We start from the raw sequence: 18,829 nt of genomic DNA, 5'->3' as shown, positions 1-18,829 counted from the left end.
CGAGGAATGATGGTACAAACCAGCGCCTCAAAAATAGAGGAGGCGCTGGTACAAACCAAACGACCAAACCGACCAAACCACAGAACATCTACACAAAATGACCAAACGTTGACACTTCGACAAGTTTCGGTTTTGGAAATCGCCATGATTTTGGTAGCAAGAAAAAATTCAGCAACTTTTGCATATGTGGCTTTATATTTCCAATCTGCGCCTCAATAAAGTAAATTTATGCAATTACATGCAGAAATAAAATGTTTTCTTGTCTATTATTTTTTAACACCCTATATATTTATTTAGACGCCGTGTCCGTTGCGCCGAAGCGCGGCGCTTTCGCTCTTTTTTTTTTTTTTTTTTTGCTGCCATTCCGTTTGTCTGCTCTTGCCGCGCTTTTACCATGTGCATGCCTTGAAGGTCAGAATTTTGGTGTTCGGTGCACTCTCCAAATGTCACAAAACTACGAAAGAAGGCGTGCTGCGCTGCTGTGTGGTGCGACTTTTCCGCTTCGCAGCGGAACTTTTTATTCGGTCGTTACGAAGAAGCAAGCGCTATCCTTATCAAAAAAAGAAAAAAGAAAGCTACAGGGCAAATCGAACATTTTCCCGCTGTTACACTACAGTGAATTTCTTCATGTTAAAGAGACAGGGCGTGCAGACACAGACACAAGAGAGAAGTCACACACATTTTTTTTATTTATTTTTGTTTGGCACCACGAATTTTTTAGTAATGTTGTAAGCATGTAAAGCTATTTGTCGACAGTTTCTCGTGAGCCGATTGATGCCAGCTGACGCGCAGACGGAAATTTTGCTTGGTATCGGTCATGTTAGCGGTTGCTCTAAATTCTTTTCCACGAGGAGATTGCAAGTTTGTTTGCCGAATGTGCTTAAACGCATTCGATGAAGTGGTTTGGCTGTAGAGCATTCCGACGACCAGTTTCTTGTAGTGACATTACCACCTTTGTTCATTAAGACGAAAGAAGCCCCTAAAATCATTTGTAGCAGTGATCGCTTGCATTCCGTGTTACGAGAAGTTCAAGTTACCTGCGCGACAGCCGAGCTGCGCTTCGCTTCTCAACCTGTGCTAGGACACATTATTTTGTCTCTTCTCCGCACTCACAATATTTGTTTCGCTTTTACGTGTTGTATATATCCATATCCAGACTAAGTTATATTGAGAGTTGTAATTGATACCAGCTGAGTGTACATGTTTGTGTGATGCTTGTACTGCGTTAACTGAGAATATATTTTCTTTGTGTTATCAACACTTGGCTCTGACTCTGTCTTTGGACCACAACCGGCCTTCGCTGGTGCACTAAAAGGTTAAATTGTCCGCGCTTTCGTGGTGCGTTTCGGGGGGCCGATATGTCAGCCCTTGGAATCTGCCCGGCGATTGCCTCCCATTAATGGGATCGGTGACAGCCACTAGCACGTGTTTTATCTTCGGAACAATGACACAACAAAGCCAGTGCAGACACTGTAGTCAAAATCTCATCACATCACGCTTCAGTAGAAGAAATGAATGCCTCGGCGCATGATCATCACTTGGTGGCTGCTCGTAACTACAACAAGGCGTCGTGGAGACTCCAGTACGATTCCACGACAAACGTCGCGCACTCAGAAATCGCTAGGCATTCATGACCTGCAAAGGAAGGATAGATAACTTAATTAGTATGTCAGCATAGTTATGATCAAGCTGTAACAACAGTCGGCCAGTGACGTTATAACATATCTAAACACAAAATATTGTCGATGCAATCATTCAAGCGAGCAACGTCTTGGCTATAGTGCCTTTATAACATAACTTTACAGAATTTCATAACATCTAAACACAAATTATTGGTGATGCAATCATTCTAGCGAGCAACATCACAAGCTGTGACAGTCTTTCCATATCGGGAGTCTGTGTTCATTCCATATGCGAGAGTCCGTGCAGACCTCGAATTCGAGCATTGTGAACAACCAAAATAGTGATTCAACGAAAAAATCGTCCGTTATATATATGTGAAAGACGGGGGAGGGCAGTCAAAATGTCCATATTTGGCCATTTCGCCCGCCGAAACGCTCTTATATGATGCGGGCGAATTGATGGGGAGCGTGACTGACGGGACGCCACGTGACGTGATGCGTGTGACGTCAACGCGCCACGTGCCAAGCCAGCCGAGCGCGCGTCAACAACGTGCGTTGAAATGCCCATATTCGGTCATTTCACCCGCCGAAATGCCCTTATTTGGTGCGTTCTGTCTCGGCCACCCTTCCCCGCCTTTCACATAGTGACCCTTATAAAAATGCCGTAACGTTAGTAACGCAATGAACATTGGACAGATTTAGTTGAGCGTCCGCAACAGCTTTACGGACGCAGCCTGCCATAGGAAATGGCTGGCAGGCTGCGTCCACAGAGTTGCTGCGGACGCCCAACTAAATCTGTCTATTTTCCCCAGTTAGGAAACATTTCGTCATGGCCACAGGCCCCAGATACCATATTAAACTCTATGCCAGATACTGAGCGCCAGTTTCAGTTTCAAGGAACATGCGCGCTCGTAGCGGTTGCCGGGCATCCTAAGATCTGGTTGAACGAAATTAGGTTGATGTGGATGTTCGCGTTTATTGTCCTTCGCGAGTTTTTACAAATAAACAAATTTGATCGAACTTTAAAGAACTCTTCTATTGTTTATTTTGTCTTTTTTATTCCTTATTTTGTGAATTTTAAATCAGGCAAAGCGCGGGAACTGGTCGGCTTGTGTTCGTAGCGCTTCCCTCCGCTCATCCTTGCCACTCGCTCAGCGATATATCACGAGTTGAATGGCCCCCGATTATCTCGCTCGGTTGGCGTGCCAACTATGAATACGGGAAAGATAAGACATTTGATGTGACGCACAGCGAACGGAAGCCGCAATGAGCCACGTCGAGCAGGTGAGCCATGCATTAGACGAAGATGGCTAAGTCGGGGCATCACATGTTTTGCGCAGCTCTGTAACCCAGGGATTTCCAGTTCCACGAAGGTTTTTCAGGTTTCCTAGTGACGTGTGAGCACAAGTATTTTGGTCCAGTATTTGAGCAGGTATTCATTTTGCACGAGTACACGAGTAAACCCAGTTCTCTGAAAGCCTAACTGGACTGACATATGCGCAGTGTCGCTAGACTGATTCGTCATGACGACAGCCTACTGCTGCCGGCAAAATACGCTTAATGAAAGGCTTGAATGCGTGTTGGATCGGCTACACAGTGTGTTCATCTTTTACTTTGGCATGTAGTTCAAATGATGTGAAGCAATTATAGGCTCCTTCCTGTTTATGGAAATGCCTATAGCCAGTTTGAAACTTTGTGGGCCTTTACTTCTAATACTGTCACTGAATTACATGTAATGAACTCACCGATGCTTTGAGAAATCGTTGACCAGGGAATGTCGCTGGAGCCAACGTTCTGACAAGTATACACCAGAGCACGCCTGTCTCGCACCCAGGCTGCTGGCGAGCCGAGCGGATACTCTCGCACCCATACGCCGGGCTGACCGGGGCTGCCAAGGCGCGTGCGGGCTGCACCAAGTAAACAGGGCAAGCTGCAGTTCTGAGGCTTTAAAGTGCGAAAAAGTACCCGTTCACGCCGCTTCAGCGTATAAGAGCTCGTCTGGGCACTACTGCGTCGTCTTCGGATGCCAAAACAAGCTGCGCAACAAGAGGATATTAGCGTTGTCTACGACGATTACGACGCGCCACGGAAATAGTGCCGGTGCGGTGTTTTCAGCTTCGCCGCGAGTGGATAACTGTGATTCAAGCAAAAAAAACTAGGAGCCGAGTGAAAATGCGCGAGTAAGTACACTAACAGCGTGTATTCTGCAGTGTGATGCCCACCTATTTTATTTTGCGAACCTATTTTGCCTGACACACAGCTGGGTTGAAGGCAGGCGTGATCTTTGTGTGGGGGTGCACTTCATACCTTTGAGCGTTTCCTTTGACGAAAATCTAGTGCAAGGTAGTGCTCTCAAGCATAAGCAATCAGCATGCTTTGCCACTTTCAACGCAGTATTAAGCTTTAGTGCTTTTGATGGCATCCACGCCTTCGAGATTGGCACGGTGCTCCTCAACAGCTGGCCAGAATTTCGTGCTTTCATTTCAGTGTTTGATGCCCCCAAATTTATTTGGACACGAGGCATCCAGCTGCACATAATACATATATTGGCACGTAAGTAAACAGTACTCGCGCCAGTGTCCTTTACGTCGCAGGCGTAGCTAACCGGCTTAACTAAGAGTAGCACAGTTTCGCTTGTAAAGCACCATCGTTACAAGAATAAAATAGCGCAGGTAGCTTCCAGAAGGGATCGCTGAACGTTACTTCAGGTTATACTCTCTGATAGCACGCTTTTGTGAGCAAGACGCATTATTGTAAGAGCGCCCGTGAAACAAAAATTACGTTCCGCGAAACTACCCGTAAAGCGTACTCTAATTATTACGCGATGCATGCTGAAATGATGAGCTTTCACAAAACTTTGTGCACAACTTGTAATATGGGGCAACAAAACATCGTTTCACTCTTTTGCGAGCTGCACTGCAATTACGATTCACGCCTACTACAGCGAGAACCTTTTTTTTTACAAATGTAACAGCGTACGTATCTGACGTGGTTGCTTCCGCAGCCCACTTAGCACGTACTGTATACATTGTGGACTTGCATGAGGAAGATGTTCTTGGTGTTCCAATAAAATCAGCGAAAATGTCCAGGCTAGAAAAGACGCGAAACACGCTCTCCGACGGGCTGAGTTTCGGAAGTTTCACGTTTGCTCTGTGTATCGTCTGCTGGCGTGGCAGCCCGCGCGTGTTGTTTCGTCGCGTGTGCGATAGATGGCGCGACGCGCGATGCAAACATGGCGATGCGCATGGAATTCGCTGTGTTCTGGTCTATATATACAGCCTTTTCTTCGTCAAGGCAATGTTGCTGCCTTGACAAAGACAAGTCAACTTTCCGAAACATTGTCTCCAGCAGCATTCGCGATTCGGCGTGGTTTTTGAGAGCCGTACTCAAATAGAACTTAAAGAGCATAAGGTTAGCAGTTGAGAATAATAAGAAGCAACTCACTCAAGGCAGTCTGGAAGATGGCATCAAGAGCTCCTGTGACAAGCAGTATTAGGAATAAGATCCAGCTGATAATAAACAATGTCCACTGGATTAAATCAGTGTCCTGTTAGGGCAGAACCAAAAACAAAGAAGCATATATAAACTCCGGCAAAAATATTTTGCTTTGCAAGCTGTGAACTTCTCACAACTAAAGTGCCTTAAATTGAAGTGTTGGTATGTCACGAAAATAGCACTTATTACTTATTCTAAATGTGAAGCAAAGGCAGTTTGACGGAATACATCTACCTTTCTGTCTATCTCTCTGTAATATACGTCAGGAGACCTTATCCCCAACAGGTATGGCCCAGACCCACATACCACGACCCACCTGGGTATGCTGGTTTGCGTCACACGTGATGAAATGCTCTCTTTACTTTGTATTAAACCAAGATCAGTGAAAATAGACATAGAAAAGTACGTAAGAACACACTTTACATGAGTTACACAATAATAATAATAATAACATCTGTGGTTTTATAAGCCGAAACCATGATATGATTATGACGCCCGTGTACTTAGTAGGGATGGGCAAATAGTAAATTTGAGGTTCGAAGCGAATCCGAAACGAATAGTGATTTAGTCGAATAATTTTGAATCGAATAGTTCGAATAGTATTCACCACATGTTAAGAAAAATTAGCATTTTCGTCATGACCCTTGCACAATATTTTTAAAAATTCGAACTAGGTATGAGTGAATGTCACTTTTTTGGTTTGAAATGAAGTGGAAGAAGCCTTGAATGGTATCAAAACTTGAATAGCAGTAGGGTGCGAGTTATAAGTGGCACAATACATTACAAGTTAAAAATTACTAAACTTAGCGCACATAAGCCCATATAAAAAATGTACATTTAACTTTGAAGTGTGGCTTCGCGGCAGTGCAGGTTTTCCCCTGGATGGGTGGTTTCACGGCACAGCAACCAAAGGCTGCAGTGAAACCACCTTTACAGGGAGTTATGTGTGGTCAAATATATACATATTGTAAGCACATCTATCGTACTTCATCGTTCTCACTTGTACATAACCATCATCGTCGCCATTGGGTTCGTTGGTTGCTGTTCTGAGCCGAGGCAGACATTGCGGAATAAACGCTGCTGCTGGCCCTGCCTGGTGAAGTCTTCCTGTGTCTTTCAGAGTGGTGGAGGTGCTGGGTATATTCGTTCATTTCGAATACTTCGAAATTTCGAATAATCTTAATTCGTATCGAAACGAATTCGAATACTTTAATATTCGTTCGAATATTTGAAACGCCCGAATATTCGCCCATCCCTATACTTAAGTTTAGGTGCATGTTAAAGAACCCCAGGTGGTCAAAATTTCCGGAGCCCTCCACTACGGCGACTCTCATAATCATATCGTGGTTTTGGGACGTTAAACCCCAGATATTATTATGAGGCAAGCCGTAATGAAGTGCTTTGAAAACTTCGTCCACCTGGGGTTGTTTAACATGCACTTACACCTAAGTGCATGGGCCTCTTGCATTTCACCTCCATAGAAATGGGACCGCCGCGGCCGGAATGAAATCGGCAATTTTCATGCCGAGCACCATAACCACTGTACCACCATAACGGTGTAAGTTAAACAACAGAAAAACTCCAGGTTTCTTATATAGCAGGCGATATAATTGTAGACATCACACAAGGAGACAAATGCAAACAAACATCTACGACAGCCATTAACAACCAGCCACGCAGTAGAGAAAGTAGGTAAATGTGCTGCATCAGCAGTTGTGGTGATGGTGTCTAACACCGTGGTTGCGGTGTCGGCTGTCCAGTCTTAAAACAACAATGCAGTAAACATTGTATACCTACTACTGTGCCTCAGCAAGCTATGGCCTGGTGTTGCTCAAACCGTCATCAATAGGTCAACAAACGCTGCTTATGAAATGCACATCAGCGCACCCTGTAGGATGCGTTTCTCCTCAATGTAACGGACATCTGTGCTCTAACGTGAGCACTGACGTTGTGCCCAGTGGCGTAGCTAGGGGGGGGGCACACCAGGCCCGTGCCCCCCCCACCCCGAAATTTTTTTTCCCATGGGCTACAGAGCCCGAAATGACAATCGACATCACTTATTTGCCCAGACCCAAAGTCTGATCAAGGATCGAGGTGCACCCACCGAAAAAAATTTCTGCCTACACCACTGGTTGTGCCGTACCATAAGCTACCCTTTAAGCATCACAGTGTATTCGACATGCCTGGTAAACCCACATTCTGTACACAACCACTGAATTTACACTTGCCCGCCTTGTAATGCTGGGCAAAACGACAAACAATGGGGCATAGGCACATTCTTGCTGAATGCTTCCCAAGACATCGATTCACACAATGCCTGGGTTTTGCTGGAATCCTTCATCAATGTCGAGCATTCTTAGGTGCCCTGAATAAGAATGGCAATGTGGGCGAGTTGGTTTATGTAAATTTCAAAGAATCTCAATGCAAGAACGCAAGCACTGAATGAAAGATGACGCAATATAGGAAGGAATGCTAAAAGGGTCTCCGACACTCCATCGCCTTCTTTTCAGTACTTAAGTACTTGCGCTGCAGATTCTTTAAAATGTACACTCTTAATAATTCTGCTCAGTCTTGTTAATGCAAGAGCTTTCTCTGTAACGATGCGAAAGAGATTTCTACACGGCTAGCCAGGGAGCTGCAGCGAGCTTATTTCACAGCGCTGCTACCACGGCAAGTAATAGAACTGGACACCTCATGCTAAGCGGCAGCCGTGTAGAAGCTACAGTGAACGCTTTCTTTAGCTTTTCTAATGCTACGTGAACAGATCTGAACAAAGAGACATCCCTGCATTGAGGAAAAAATAAAACTTCTTTCATTTCAGCGCAGCCACATAGCTCTCTCCCTCATCCACACATTTTATCTCCACCGTGCTGGAAGTGATCTCAACTTTCTGCATATTTCAGTTGCCTTGAATAAACTCTATTACATTACCAACGTCATCCATCTATACTTGTGTGGCAGCTTACAGACTGGTTTTAAGTCATATCAGCCATTCTTGAAATGGGCAGTTAGTACCTTTGATTTCATATGAATGGTCAGGTTTTAATAAAAATGATGAGTTTTGCAAAATTATGTTATGTTTTCCATGATGCTCAATGTCGAAAATTTGCCAATGCATGATGCATAAGCACTTTCTCAAGCGGGAATGTGGCATTCTATAAACCAAGTGCCCTGAGAATACTCACCGTGAGCTGGTTGGTTGCCCAGTAAGCCTCACTCAAAAACTTCAGTCTGTTTATCATAGAAATTATGCCATAAACTACAACAAAAGTGGCATGTCCACTTGCTGTCATCTCAGATGTTACTATAGGAATCGCTGTCAGATAAATATCCTCAGTCTTCATCAGAGACGACCAAGACTCCACAAATTGTATGAAGGCCTGTCTCCGGACTGCGGGTACTTGAGCAGCTCTTGCTTGTGCTCTGTCCGATAGAATAGCATATATCTGCTGTTTAGCGTTTGCACAGCAAACACGATGACGAAAGGTATTTCCAAACCAGTCCTTCCAGAGTATGATGATACGGTTCGGAAAGCGACATCCCTCTGCAAAGGAGGATAAAAATGGGTGAGTGAAAGGAGGACATCAGGTCCCATTCACTGTGGGCATCGGTGTAAACGAAGCTTTGATGAAACTACAATGCAAAATGGCACACTATATATGATAAGAAGCGCACGGCCATATTGGGCCAAGAATGCGACCAACTCATCTGTAACAACCCACAACGCAAGTGTCAACCAGAAAGGAGTCGAGATCAGAGACACCCATCCTTAAAGGGACACTAAATGCAAATATTAAGTCGATGTTGATTGTTGAAATAGCGTTCCAGAAACCTCGTAGTGCTTGTTTCGTGCCAAGGAAATGTTAATTTGAAAGGAAATCACGTTTTAGTGGTCCGCACGGCGTTAGCGCACTTCAAATCATCCACCTGAACGGGCCTTCTGACGTAGCAGTTTCCATGCACAACGTCGCCCGCCTTTACTGCCCGGCCGCCGACGCTGCGGTTTCTGATGCAAAAGCGGCCATCAACTTTGCCAAGATGCAGCCATGGGCCACTCCGAAACTGTATAGTTCACTGTAATGGAGCTTAGCTTGGCTAGCGGCAGCAGTAGTATCAACAGTGCGAAAATAGCGAGAGCCAAGCACATGCAGCAGTACACGATATCGAAACTACCACTGAAACGCGCAGCTCGGCGAAAATGGAACTTTTGAGCCCCTTGCACCGTTCCTCATGGCAACGCCAAGATGTTCTTTTTTCCACGAACCAAACAGAAACGAACAAGCAGCACTTTATTACGTTTTGGGATGTACGAAGGTTCTTTATCGCAACTAGTTTGATTACCAGTGGTTAATTGACATCATCAGGATAATTTCCAAAAATGTCCCACTCCTGCCACACATCGTGTCCTACATTTACATCAATTTCGCGATTACTAGAGCACTGATGTGGATACTATTGCCGTTTTAGACATTCTCACACACTGACCTTTCATTGTGACATAAATTATTTGCCTTTAGTGTCCCTTTCAGTATTTAGTAGTATTTTTAAGCACTTGTGTCGTTCACTCACTGGTGCTTGTCCCAGTTCACGCTTGAAATATTGTTTGTAGCTTGCATACGCCAGCAAGTCCACTATATTTTAGCTTCGCCAGACATACGTGGGGCCGGTAGGTCTGTTGACATCACGTAGTCAGATAATGCTTCCTTAAATATCTTTCTCAGTAACGTCTTGGAAAGTAAGTCTCCGATTAGCTGTGCCATAGACGTTTCTCCTACAGCTGTTTGTTCTAAGCTTTGTCAGAGTACCGTGGGAGGACGGCAAAAACAAAGTTTATAATGAGCAAAAAAGATAACATAAAAAAACGTTAAAGACACTGAATAATTCAAACCAAAACCTATTTACATTTTCCAAAAATCTCAGTTCATATCCAGAACTGCAACTAGCTAAACAATGCGTTCTAGCTAGGCTTAGACCCGTCACATCAACTCAGTGTGGCCGCCCACTATGGGCCTTGCGGTAATGGAATGTTCTTACAGCTCGTCGCGACGACTCGATGTTTCCGTCGCGTCAATCTCTCGTAGAGACCGTCGCCGACGTCCTCAATAGGCCTCCAAGTTCATCGTCGGTCGCCTTCGTCCAGCCTACCGCTTGCTCTCGTCGGTTAGGCCTAACTGGGCCTTCGTCCCTTGCTTCAAGACTCCACAGGTGACGGGCACCTCCTTGACTGAACTGTGGTCGGCAGCCGTCCTGCCGAGAAGAGAAGGGCTGCTGGCGATCCCGGAACTGCCGTATTGAGGGGCGACGTGTCCGGGCAGCCTCGCTTGGAGCCTTCCAAGGTCGACGGCCACTCCCCGGGCCTTGAGTGCCACCACCTCCAGAACCGAGTACCAGCCGCTTTCGCCGCGGGTGCGACGCTTGCTCCTTCCTCGATCTTCTCCGTCCGGCGCCCCACAGCACAGTGCCACGATCATCCTTCGTCGTTCACCATCACGGCTCGGGTCGCATGCCACGAGCCCCTATCTGGCCAATCCTCTGCGTCGACGTGGCTGGTGCGCGTGCCATCGGGTGACTTTCTGCTTCTCGCGCACCGTCGTCGCGCTTCCACGTTCGGCACGCGCCTCGTGCCCCTCCTTTATTCATCACAAACTCAGGCGTGGCACTGAGCCACGAATTGGCAAAGAGCATTTTCAGAGGTTTGACTACCCACATTTGGAACACATAGCAACAATTTTTACGCAAAGCACGGGTCAGATGAGATGACACAACCACATCTTATAGCAGCGCACATCAAAAGCAAGGCCGAAACAGACACATAATTAAGGATAGATAAATATATTGACACCAGCGCTTACGTCTTCGTCTGTCCTGATGTGTCTGTTTCATCCTTGCTTTTGATGCGTGCTGCCAAACGCTACCAACTAGCCCACCAGTACGTGTTAAGCAAGACACAACTATAAAAAAAAAAAAAAAAAAAAACGTTGACCTGTGCAAGCTCGACAATTTATCTGCACCAGAAAAGTATGTGTTATGCAAATGGCTGCCAATGAGAATTGCAATCCTATCGGATAGTTGGGTGTGCAATGAAATAAAGACACAAAAGTAGCAGAAATAAGAAATACATATGGTGAATGGAATACAATGGCTTTCTATTACATGCCATGTCTAAAGTGAAAGTCGGGAGGATGTCATGTGCAAGTTAGATTACGACCTTCCCACTATAATTATCTATGTCAGCCGCTTCAAATTGAGACGTGTAAGCTATCAGCCAACTTTGTTTACCTAAGAATTTGAGTTTTCTACACTTGAGCTATCATTTTCAGCGATACTCATTTTCAAAACCAGCCGTCTTCACTCCCTTGAAGCCCTGCGTAACGTACGCGGCCAGACAAACTATACCCGACGACTGTGTGTACACGTATTGTGCGTCCATCCGTGTTGCTCACTGGCTGGGTAATGGATAATTTCTCCCACCCTTTACACTTCCTTCTTTTCAGACTCGCTGCAGCCTTGCATCTGATGCGTACTACCATAAAACCATGGGACACAGCAGCTTACAAAGACACGTGCCTCACGGAAAGCGTTGGTTCTGCAGCAGCTCAACCTCGCCATTCCCTTCCAACAGCCAGCAGTTGCAAAATTGGCCAATACACCACCTGCCCACCAATCTCATCAAAGACTGAATCGATGAGGTAGAGACACTACTCTGCTGTAGAAGTGTGGAAGCATTTCAGCGAGAGAGAATGATCGAAGCTCTGGCTCTAGGCCTACGGGAACGCTGGCGCTCACAATAAGCTAAACCTCAAAAACAAAACATAAGTACTTACGCTGCCGTCTCCGACTCTGAAGAAATCCCTGATTTTGCAGGCTTGTAGGTGTGCGTATATCAGCAACAATGCGAACACAATCCTTATTACGCTGCTAACTACAAAATGAAATAAAGCCATTTTGCTTCTCTTTCATCTACGGGTATGATTCAACCCACTACGGAGAATCTGTCGCGAGTATGTTTGTTTGTTTGCCTTAAGGAGACTGGCTCATACCCACAAGGGGGATTGGCCACATGCACTTACAATTACATAGGGAAATGTAAACCGTATGAAACTTCAAAAAAAAAGATAGAGCACGAAACGCGATGTAAATAAAAATGAGAGTAAAGAAGTTAACAAAGCCATAGGATAACGATTGAAAAAAAAATATATATAATAATAATAAAGGAAAAAAAAAAATTGGTTTCCGTGGTCGGTATCACTAGCAGCGTATTCTTCCTGTTGCTTGAATGAACTTGTGTAGCGCAGTTATAATAGCACTGCGGCTTGCCCCAAACTGATTCGCTCCAAAAGTCAACAGGCTAGAAGTAGTAAATTGTAAACCAAGCCTACCAGTCGGCATTTCCAGAAACATTCTACGGAGTGAGGTGAAACGGTGGCATGATAGAAAAAAGTGATCTATTGTTTCTGGTTCATCGCAAACTGCACAGAGATTTGTTAAGGAAAAGCCAGATTTATGCGTGCTGCACTAGAATTTGTGAAAAAAAGAAAAAGCAAATGCTAGAAAGATAATTTGTAGACGTGCAAAAATATTAGAGTGATTACTTTGGCTTCTTCGTTGAATGTTAAGAAATCTCTGTTGACTAATCTGTAGTTAATTTTAAAATATAATGTAATAGTAGAGCTGTGCGAATAGCAAAATTTTGGGTGCGAAGCGAATTCGAATATTGAAGTGTGAGTGCGAATCGAATATTTTTCAAATAATTATCGAATATTTTTCGAATACTTTGAAGCGAAATTGCAGAAAAGAATTTTAGAGAAGATTCCTAAGCATATTATGAGATAGCAACATGAAAGTGTTTCTTTTCGCTTGGTTGATGAAGTGCTGGCAGGGTGGTGCTTCATAGTTGTCTAATCAAGAATGAGGCAATGCAGAGGCCAAATTGTATTTATGTACATAATTTTGTGCAACCAAAGTGTTGCCGACAACACTTTACACGTGATAGGCAAAGATGCCATTTCCTCAGTCTCCCCCCCTCTTTCAACTTCTGTGGAAGCCTAACTGATGTGGCGGACAAGGGTGTGCTCTCTTCAAGTTCGGAGTTCCAAATCTGCCTCGTAGACGTCAATATATAAGAACATCTGAAATTTTGGATGTTAAAAAGCTTCGGCGTCCGATTCTTTGAACTTGCTGCCCAAATTTCAGGTCCAAAACAGCATTAATTGAGCCCCCACCTCTGCCACATCTTTTATCTCCATGCTTTCAATCAGCGTTTTCTTGAGTTAATACATTTGCGACCGTAGCAGAGCTTGAAAGGCAGCTTTGCCGCAATACCGGGGTGTGATGAGGTGAAGCATATTGAAAATCTAGGGACCAGTTCCAATCGGACGTTGACTGTGTCTTAGCAAAGTTCGACCGTAACGAAGCTTGAAGGCAGCTTTGCCGCAATACGAGAGTGTAATGGGGTGAAGCATATTAAAAATCTGAAGGGGTCACTTTCAATCGGACATTGACTGTATTTGTCTTTGGGAAGTTCGAATAGTTCGAATAATAAAATTCCAGTGCGAATCGAATCGAATAGCAAACACTATTCGAAAAATATTCGAAATTTCGAATATTCGCACACCCCTATATAATAGTAATAAATGAATAAAAACAAGGTGTATAAATAACCAAAGAATGAAATAATAATAATAGAAAGAGACTTATATTATTAGCATGGCAGTCTCTTTGATCCCTTTATAATATTAATTATGTAATCATATATGCCCCTGTTGCAGTGCCCCAGTGCGACAACCCCAGGGAGAGTAATGCCGATATAGAAGGCTGAGTCCCTAATTTTCGAGGACGTTTGAGAAATCTTTGCCCTTGATTTTCATATCCACGATATTCTCTGAAAAAGTGCTCTATGCTTAGTGCTTAATTACATGATTACAATGGTAATTTTGAGGGGAAGGAACGAAACCAGGTATGTGCAAATAAAAATTTACTGAAGGTATTCTGCATCACAGTTTAGTTAAAGCAACTTAAAAGTGCCTTGTGCTACACCATGTGCTATACCACGAAATCCCAAGGTGCTGAAAATCAGTACCATTTGGCACAGAACATTTGGTCTCTTTCACGCTGTTGTTGTTCTGATTGGCCTCTGATCATGGCTCATACCCAATATGGGAGATTGGCCGAGTATAGTGGGTAGATTTTTCCATAATTTTCTATAAGGTAACATTCCTAGATGTCGTAGTTAATATATTCATTTCAATATCAAATTACGAGTAGTAAAGTACTTAAAGCCGGCAGAATTTACAAGATTCTTTTAGTCTCAATGATATTTTCCTCAATGGCGAAGAAAGCATCCCTTTGGCTGTATCCTAGAGTAGTGGCCCCAAAAGAAAGAATAACTGGTTCTGTTAATTCCGGATCCAGCTTCACGCAACTATCTCGTAACTCACAAACACCTGGTAAAAGCTGATAGGATTGCCATTCTCAATGGCAGCCATTTGCATAACACATACCTTTCTGGTGCAGATAAATTGTCAAGCTTGCAAAGGTAAACTTTTATTGTGCGTTTTGCTTAAGACATACTGGTGGGCTAGTTGGTTTGTGATAGCTTATGGCGGAGTGCATCAAAAAGAAGGACAAAATGGACACATAACGATAGACAAAGACACTGATGCTTACATCTTTGTCCATCTTTATGTGTGTGTTTTGTCCTTGCTTTTGATATGTGCTGCCATAAGCTATAGTTGTGTTATCTGGCCAGTGTACTGCAAAAAATTGTTGCTATGTGTTCTAAATACGGGTAGTCGAACCTATGAGGATGCTGTTTGCCAGTTTATGACTCACCACAGCACCTAAGTTCGAGTTAGAGCATAGATTAAACTTCCAAAGAGTACCCCTTTGAAAGTATAAAAGACGGAGTTAAATTCGAACAAAGCTTAAAATAAACAGCTATAGGAGAAATGTCTACGGCACCAGTGGCGTAGCCAAAAATTTTTTTCACATATATATATGTGAACACAGATATATCAAACACACATGTGTGTGTGTGTAAACCCTCGAATAGCAATTCGGCTAACACTTCAGAAGCATATGCTGAACAGTGGCTAACTATACAAAAGTTCAAAAGTAAATAAAAACTGGCATACGAATGACCAGGCGACGGTTGTATGTCCCGAGAGCCAAGGAGTAAGTCACAGTCCCGCAGAGTGCTCGCGAGTCTTCTTATGTTGGATGGGATTGCAGAGCAGTTTTACCCTAGCGTCTAGTTTTGCCACCTATGCAGGTGGCACTTTCAGTATTCGTACACCGGCAACAAATGAGCGGAGATCGACCAGTGCAACACACGTCCTTGTAAACGTCCGCCAGGGGGCCACGGTTGTTGTTGCAACCGTGTTCGGAATAACTCATAGGCCACCAGCATGTGCATTGCTGCATCGCACTGCGTGCACCTTCTTGGTAGCCTGCCCGTGCTTCGCTTTAAAAGAAATACATTATTTCAACATAATCTGAAAGGAGGAAACCGGGCGGGGAAACTGCCGACAAATCTCGCAACGCTAGACCCGTTGGCAACCTGCAATGTCCTCATCATCGTCATCATCCACTTAAAAGCCTGACTTGGTATAAGTGAACCTACGTCCAAGGAAATGCAGTCTGCTTTGAAGACAACCACTTTCAATAGAACAGTCATCAGTTCCCCCTTACTGAAAGCACATTCAAACATTTGCTTCAATAGTATTTCATGAGTCACCACTGAACTAATCCTAGTCCTAGTTAGCTATCGACTATGCCTCTCGAATTTTCAGTGCTGCTTGTCTGGAGTGTTACAGTCATGGCCCTGCCTCAGCTGGTTCTTTTTTTATTACAAGACAATGAACACAATTTAACAACAAAGCTGTTATTTTTTTTTACTTTGTTAAGTGCAGCATGGCTTCTACTGGCACAAGAATGAGGTCTATGAGTACCAGTGCAATATTTTGAATAGCGAGCAAATTTTTCACAGGGAATCACTAGATTTGAGCCAACCCTTCATTTTAAACACTTAAGCACTGTCGCAAGTTATCAACAAACCTTTGCCCCATTTGTACAATCAACACATTCTCATGGTCGTGCGAGCGAGCAATTCTTTTCGGGGGGTTCAATCACCCTTTATGTATTTTCATGCACATGTATGTGCATGTGTATATATTCACACATAATACTTAAAAATTTTGGGGCCGGGGACTCAACCCCTCTCTGGCTATACCAATGGTCATAGTGGTCATAGTATCTGATTTGTGACAGGTTCCGTGCACAGAACACACTGATTCTCAAACTTAGCTTTAAGGCATTTCCTTTAAGGACCTCCAGACTAGGTTATTATAAATGCTGTGTCAGCATTGCAAGAGAAAAACACAAGCTAGACGATAAGTCACTTCACCACTTTTAAAAGTGTGATGAAAACTAAAATAAGTAATGGTTTTTTACATGCCAAAGCATCAAACTCGTAATGAGGCATGCCATTATGAGGGAATGTCACGAGTGAGTGCCAGGTGACCAAAAGACGACGACGGCGAAGTTCTCAAAACATTCGAAGCGGCACGAGCGCGTGCACGGAAGATTCGACAGAGCTCGAGGCACGCGACCGAGCCATGAAGGAGGACGAAGAGCAATGAGCTGGCATTGTCTTCGTGGGCTCGGCGAAGGAAGGTCGCATCGCCAGCAGACGCACTGGCGACGGCAGCGACGGGCGTTTGAGTCTGCGGACGGTGACGCGGGCGTCCCGAGGTGAGGCCGGCGACATCGACGACGTTCGAGCAAGGCACCTCGGTGACGCAGTGGCCGCGCCCTCAAGTACGGACGTTCCCGGCGCAAGACCCCTCCCGAAGCAGGCCACCGAGGGCAATCAACGGAGGGCCACGTCAGCGGTGGAACGCCAGGCTTGGCGAAGGAGCCGACAACGACGTTAGGCCTAGCGGGCCTAGCCGTCAGGAGAGCGGAGTGCCTGCTTGTGACCAGGCAACGACGGTTGGAGCATTGCGCTACGGCGTGGACCATGTCAAGTTAAATGACCGGACGACGTAGACACCAGACGGGACTTTGGCTCTGCACCAAGTCACCAGAAATGACAAGTAAGGCCGCTCCGACGTGTTAGTTGTTATAAGACTGGAGCAGGATAGGGGTAGGACGATTTAGTTATGTACTGAGTTGAGAGGTTGAAGTTTGTAGCGACTGTATTTTGTACATTTGTATATTTTAGAGTGCCAAGTTTTCCTTGTTTTTTGTTTGATAAATGTTTGCTGTGCTATGCCACGAGTCTAGACTGAGTCCATTGCACCGGGCTACCCGAAATTCGTGACAGGGAATTAGGTAGAACACATGATGTTCTTTAAGAAGCATCTAAATCTATGTTAGTGGGCATTTTTGTATTTGACCGGTGCTGAAATCTGCAGTAAAGTGAGTATTGAAGTTGCAATTCTGCACTCGGCAGAACAGCACCGTGGTCACTCATTAAAATACCGTGATGGCAATGCATGACAACTAGTGAACACAAGGTGCTACCTCAAATGAAAACATTTCTTACAGTTTAACAGTGGCATCACAGGCAGAGATAATGCGGCACAAATTTCGCATAAATCTGAAGAACAGGAACTGGGAAATAATCGTGCCACAACATTGGGATTACCCAGCAAGAACGTGGCCAGAATAATGACCCCTTGAAACAGAATGCAGCAATTTCTTTTCCATTTGGACTGCACCTTAAATATTTTTTAAAAAATGCACAATTCTGCATTGCATTTCACTTGCAGGAAACACCTTGTCGGAGGGTTACTTGGCGCTGCAATCTCCACCGTGCATCCAGCGCATGTGCACATTTAGGGTGAACGTAAGGCAAGGAGTGTCTTGCGAACGGAACGCTTATGTGTCACTGCACGAGTTTCCAGACAGTGTTTCCATGCAAATCTGGCAGGCCACAAGTGGCACAGGCACAACTTGTTCCTCTTGTACCAGTTCAAGTGCTCCAACATAGCTCTCATCCCGAAGGCCTTGCCACACACTGGCCAAAAGTACAAGTCTACTCCGCTTGTATGCAGCTGCTCGTGCCGGTGTGAAGGCTTCTTCCTGCAGAATCTGGAAGGGCACATCTGGCACACATATGGCCTATCTCCCTCGCGCAAAGTGAGCTTGAACTTACGAGAAAACTACCTGCCACAGACTAGGCAAGCGTACGGCTTCCCATTCTCATGAATCAGCGGGTGTTGAATACCTCGCAACAAACTTCCAGCCACAGGCAGGGAACTTGTGCTCCTTCTCATTGTGTGCCAAATGCAACCCTTTACAATATCAAAGCTCCGTCTGCACAGTTACGCTTGTGCCAGCTGACAAACACTCATTTTGTGAAGATCCCATGGCAACTTCAGAGATCCTGGACATAAAAAAACAAAGGCATAAGAGTAAATTTGGTTTAGGAGTTCTTTGGTTTGGGCAAGTTGGTGCGACATCTGCAAAGTTAAAGAGCACGAAAGACGAGGACACATGAAAATATGCATGCACGGGACAAGTGTTGGTTCAATTTTTACCTTCACAAATCTGGTTTCTCATTAACTAACCTCTGTACAGCCCTGCAATCAACCGAAAACAACAGATCACGTTTTCTGTCATGCCACCAACTCCACAGAATGTTTCTTGAAATGCTGAGTGGTAAGCTGGGTTCAACATTCACTACTACTAACCTGTTGTTGTTTGGA

At 44.6% G+C, this 18,829-nt stretch overlaps 1 protein-coding gene and 1 long non-coding RNA gene across 2 annotated transcripts in view; one reads left to right on the top strand and one right to left on the bottom strand.

Moving 5' to 3' along the window:
- The window catches only part of LOC125759810 (uncharacterized), a 99,005-nt gene that overhangs the window by 74,322 nt on the left and 5,854 nt on the right, over window positions 1–18,829 (top strand). The window lies entirely within an intron of this gene.
- LOC119404866 (uncharacterized) lies at window positions 460–8,501 on the bottom strand. The gene is made up of 3 exons (XM_049419051.1): window positions 8,303–8,501; window positions 5,067–5,169; window positions 460–1,635 (listed from the first exon to the last, which is right to left on the bottom strand). The coding sequence occupies exons 1-3, from the start codon at window positions 8,459–8,461 to the stop codon at window positions 1,556–1,558; spliced, it is 342 nt and encodes a 113-aa protein (XP_049275008.1). The 5' UTR covers window positions 8,462–8,501; the 3' UTR covers window positions 460–1,555.

The sequence above is a fragment of the Rhipicephalus sanguineus genome, chromosome 9, assembly GCF_013339695.2.
Source record: "Rhipicephalus sanguineus isolate Rsan-2018 chromosome 9, BIME_Rsan_1.4, whole genome shotgun sequence".
NCBI classification, from domain to species: domain Eukaryota; kingdom Metazoa; phylum Arthropoda; class Arachnida; order Ixodida; family Ixodidae; genus Rhipicephalus; species Rhipicephalus sanguineus.
This window is presented reverse-complemented; position numbering and strand designations above follow the sequence as displayed.

What these genes read in the sequence shown, in the direction of transcription:
- LOC119404866 (XM_049419051.1), bottom strand. Translation starts at nt 8,461, where the DNA reads ATGAAGACTGAGGATATTTATCTGACAGCGATTCCTATAGTAACATCT. An exon ending in GGGCAACCAACCAGCTCACG is followed by an intron (nt 5,170 to 8,302) that starts GTGAGTATTCTC and finishes CTGCCCTAACAG; the next exon opens with GACACTGATTTAATCCAGTG. An exon ending in CATCTTCCAGACTGCCTTGA is followed by an intron (nt 1,636 to 5,066) that starts GTGAGTTGCTTC and finishes CTTCCTTTGCAG; the next exon opens with GTCATGAATGCCTAGCGATT.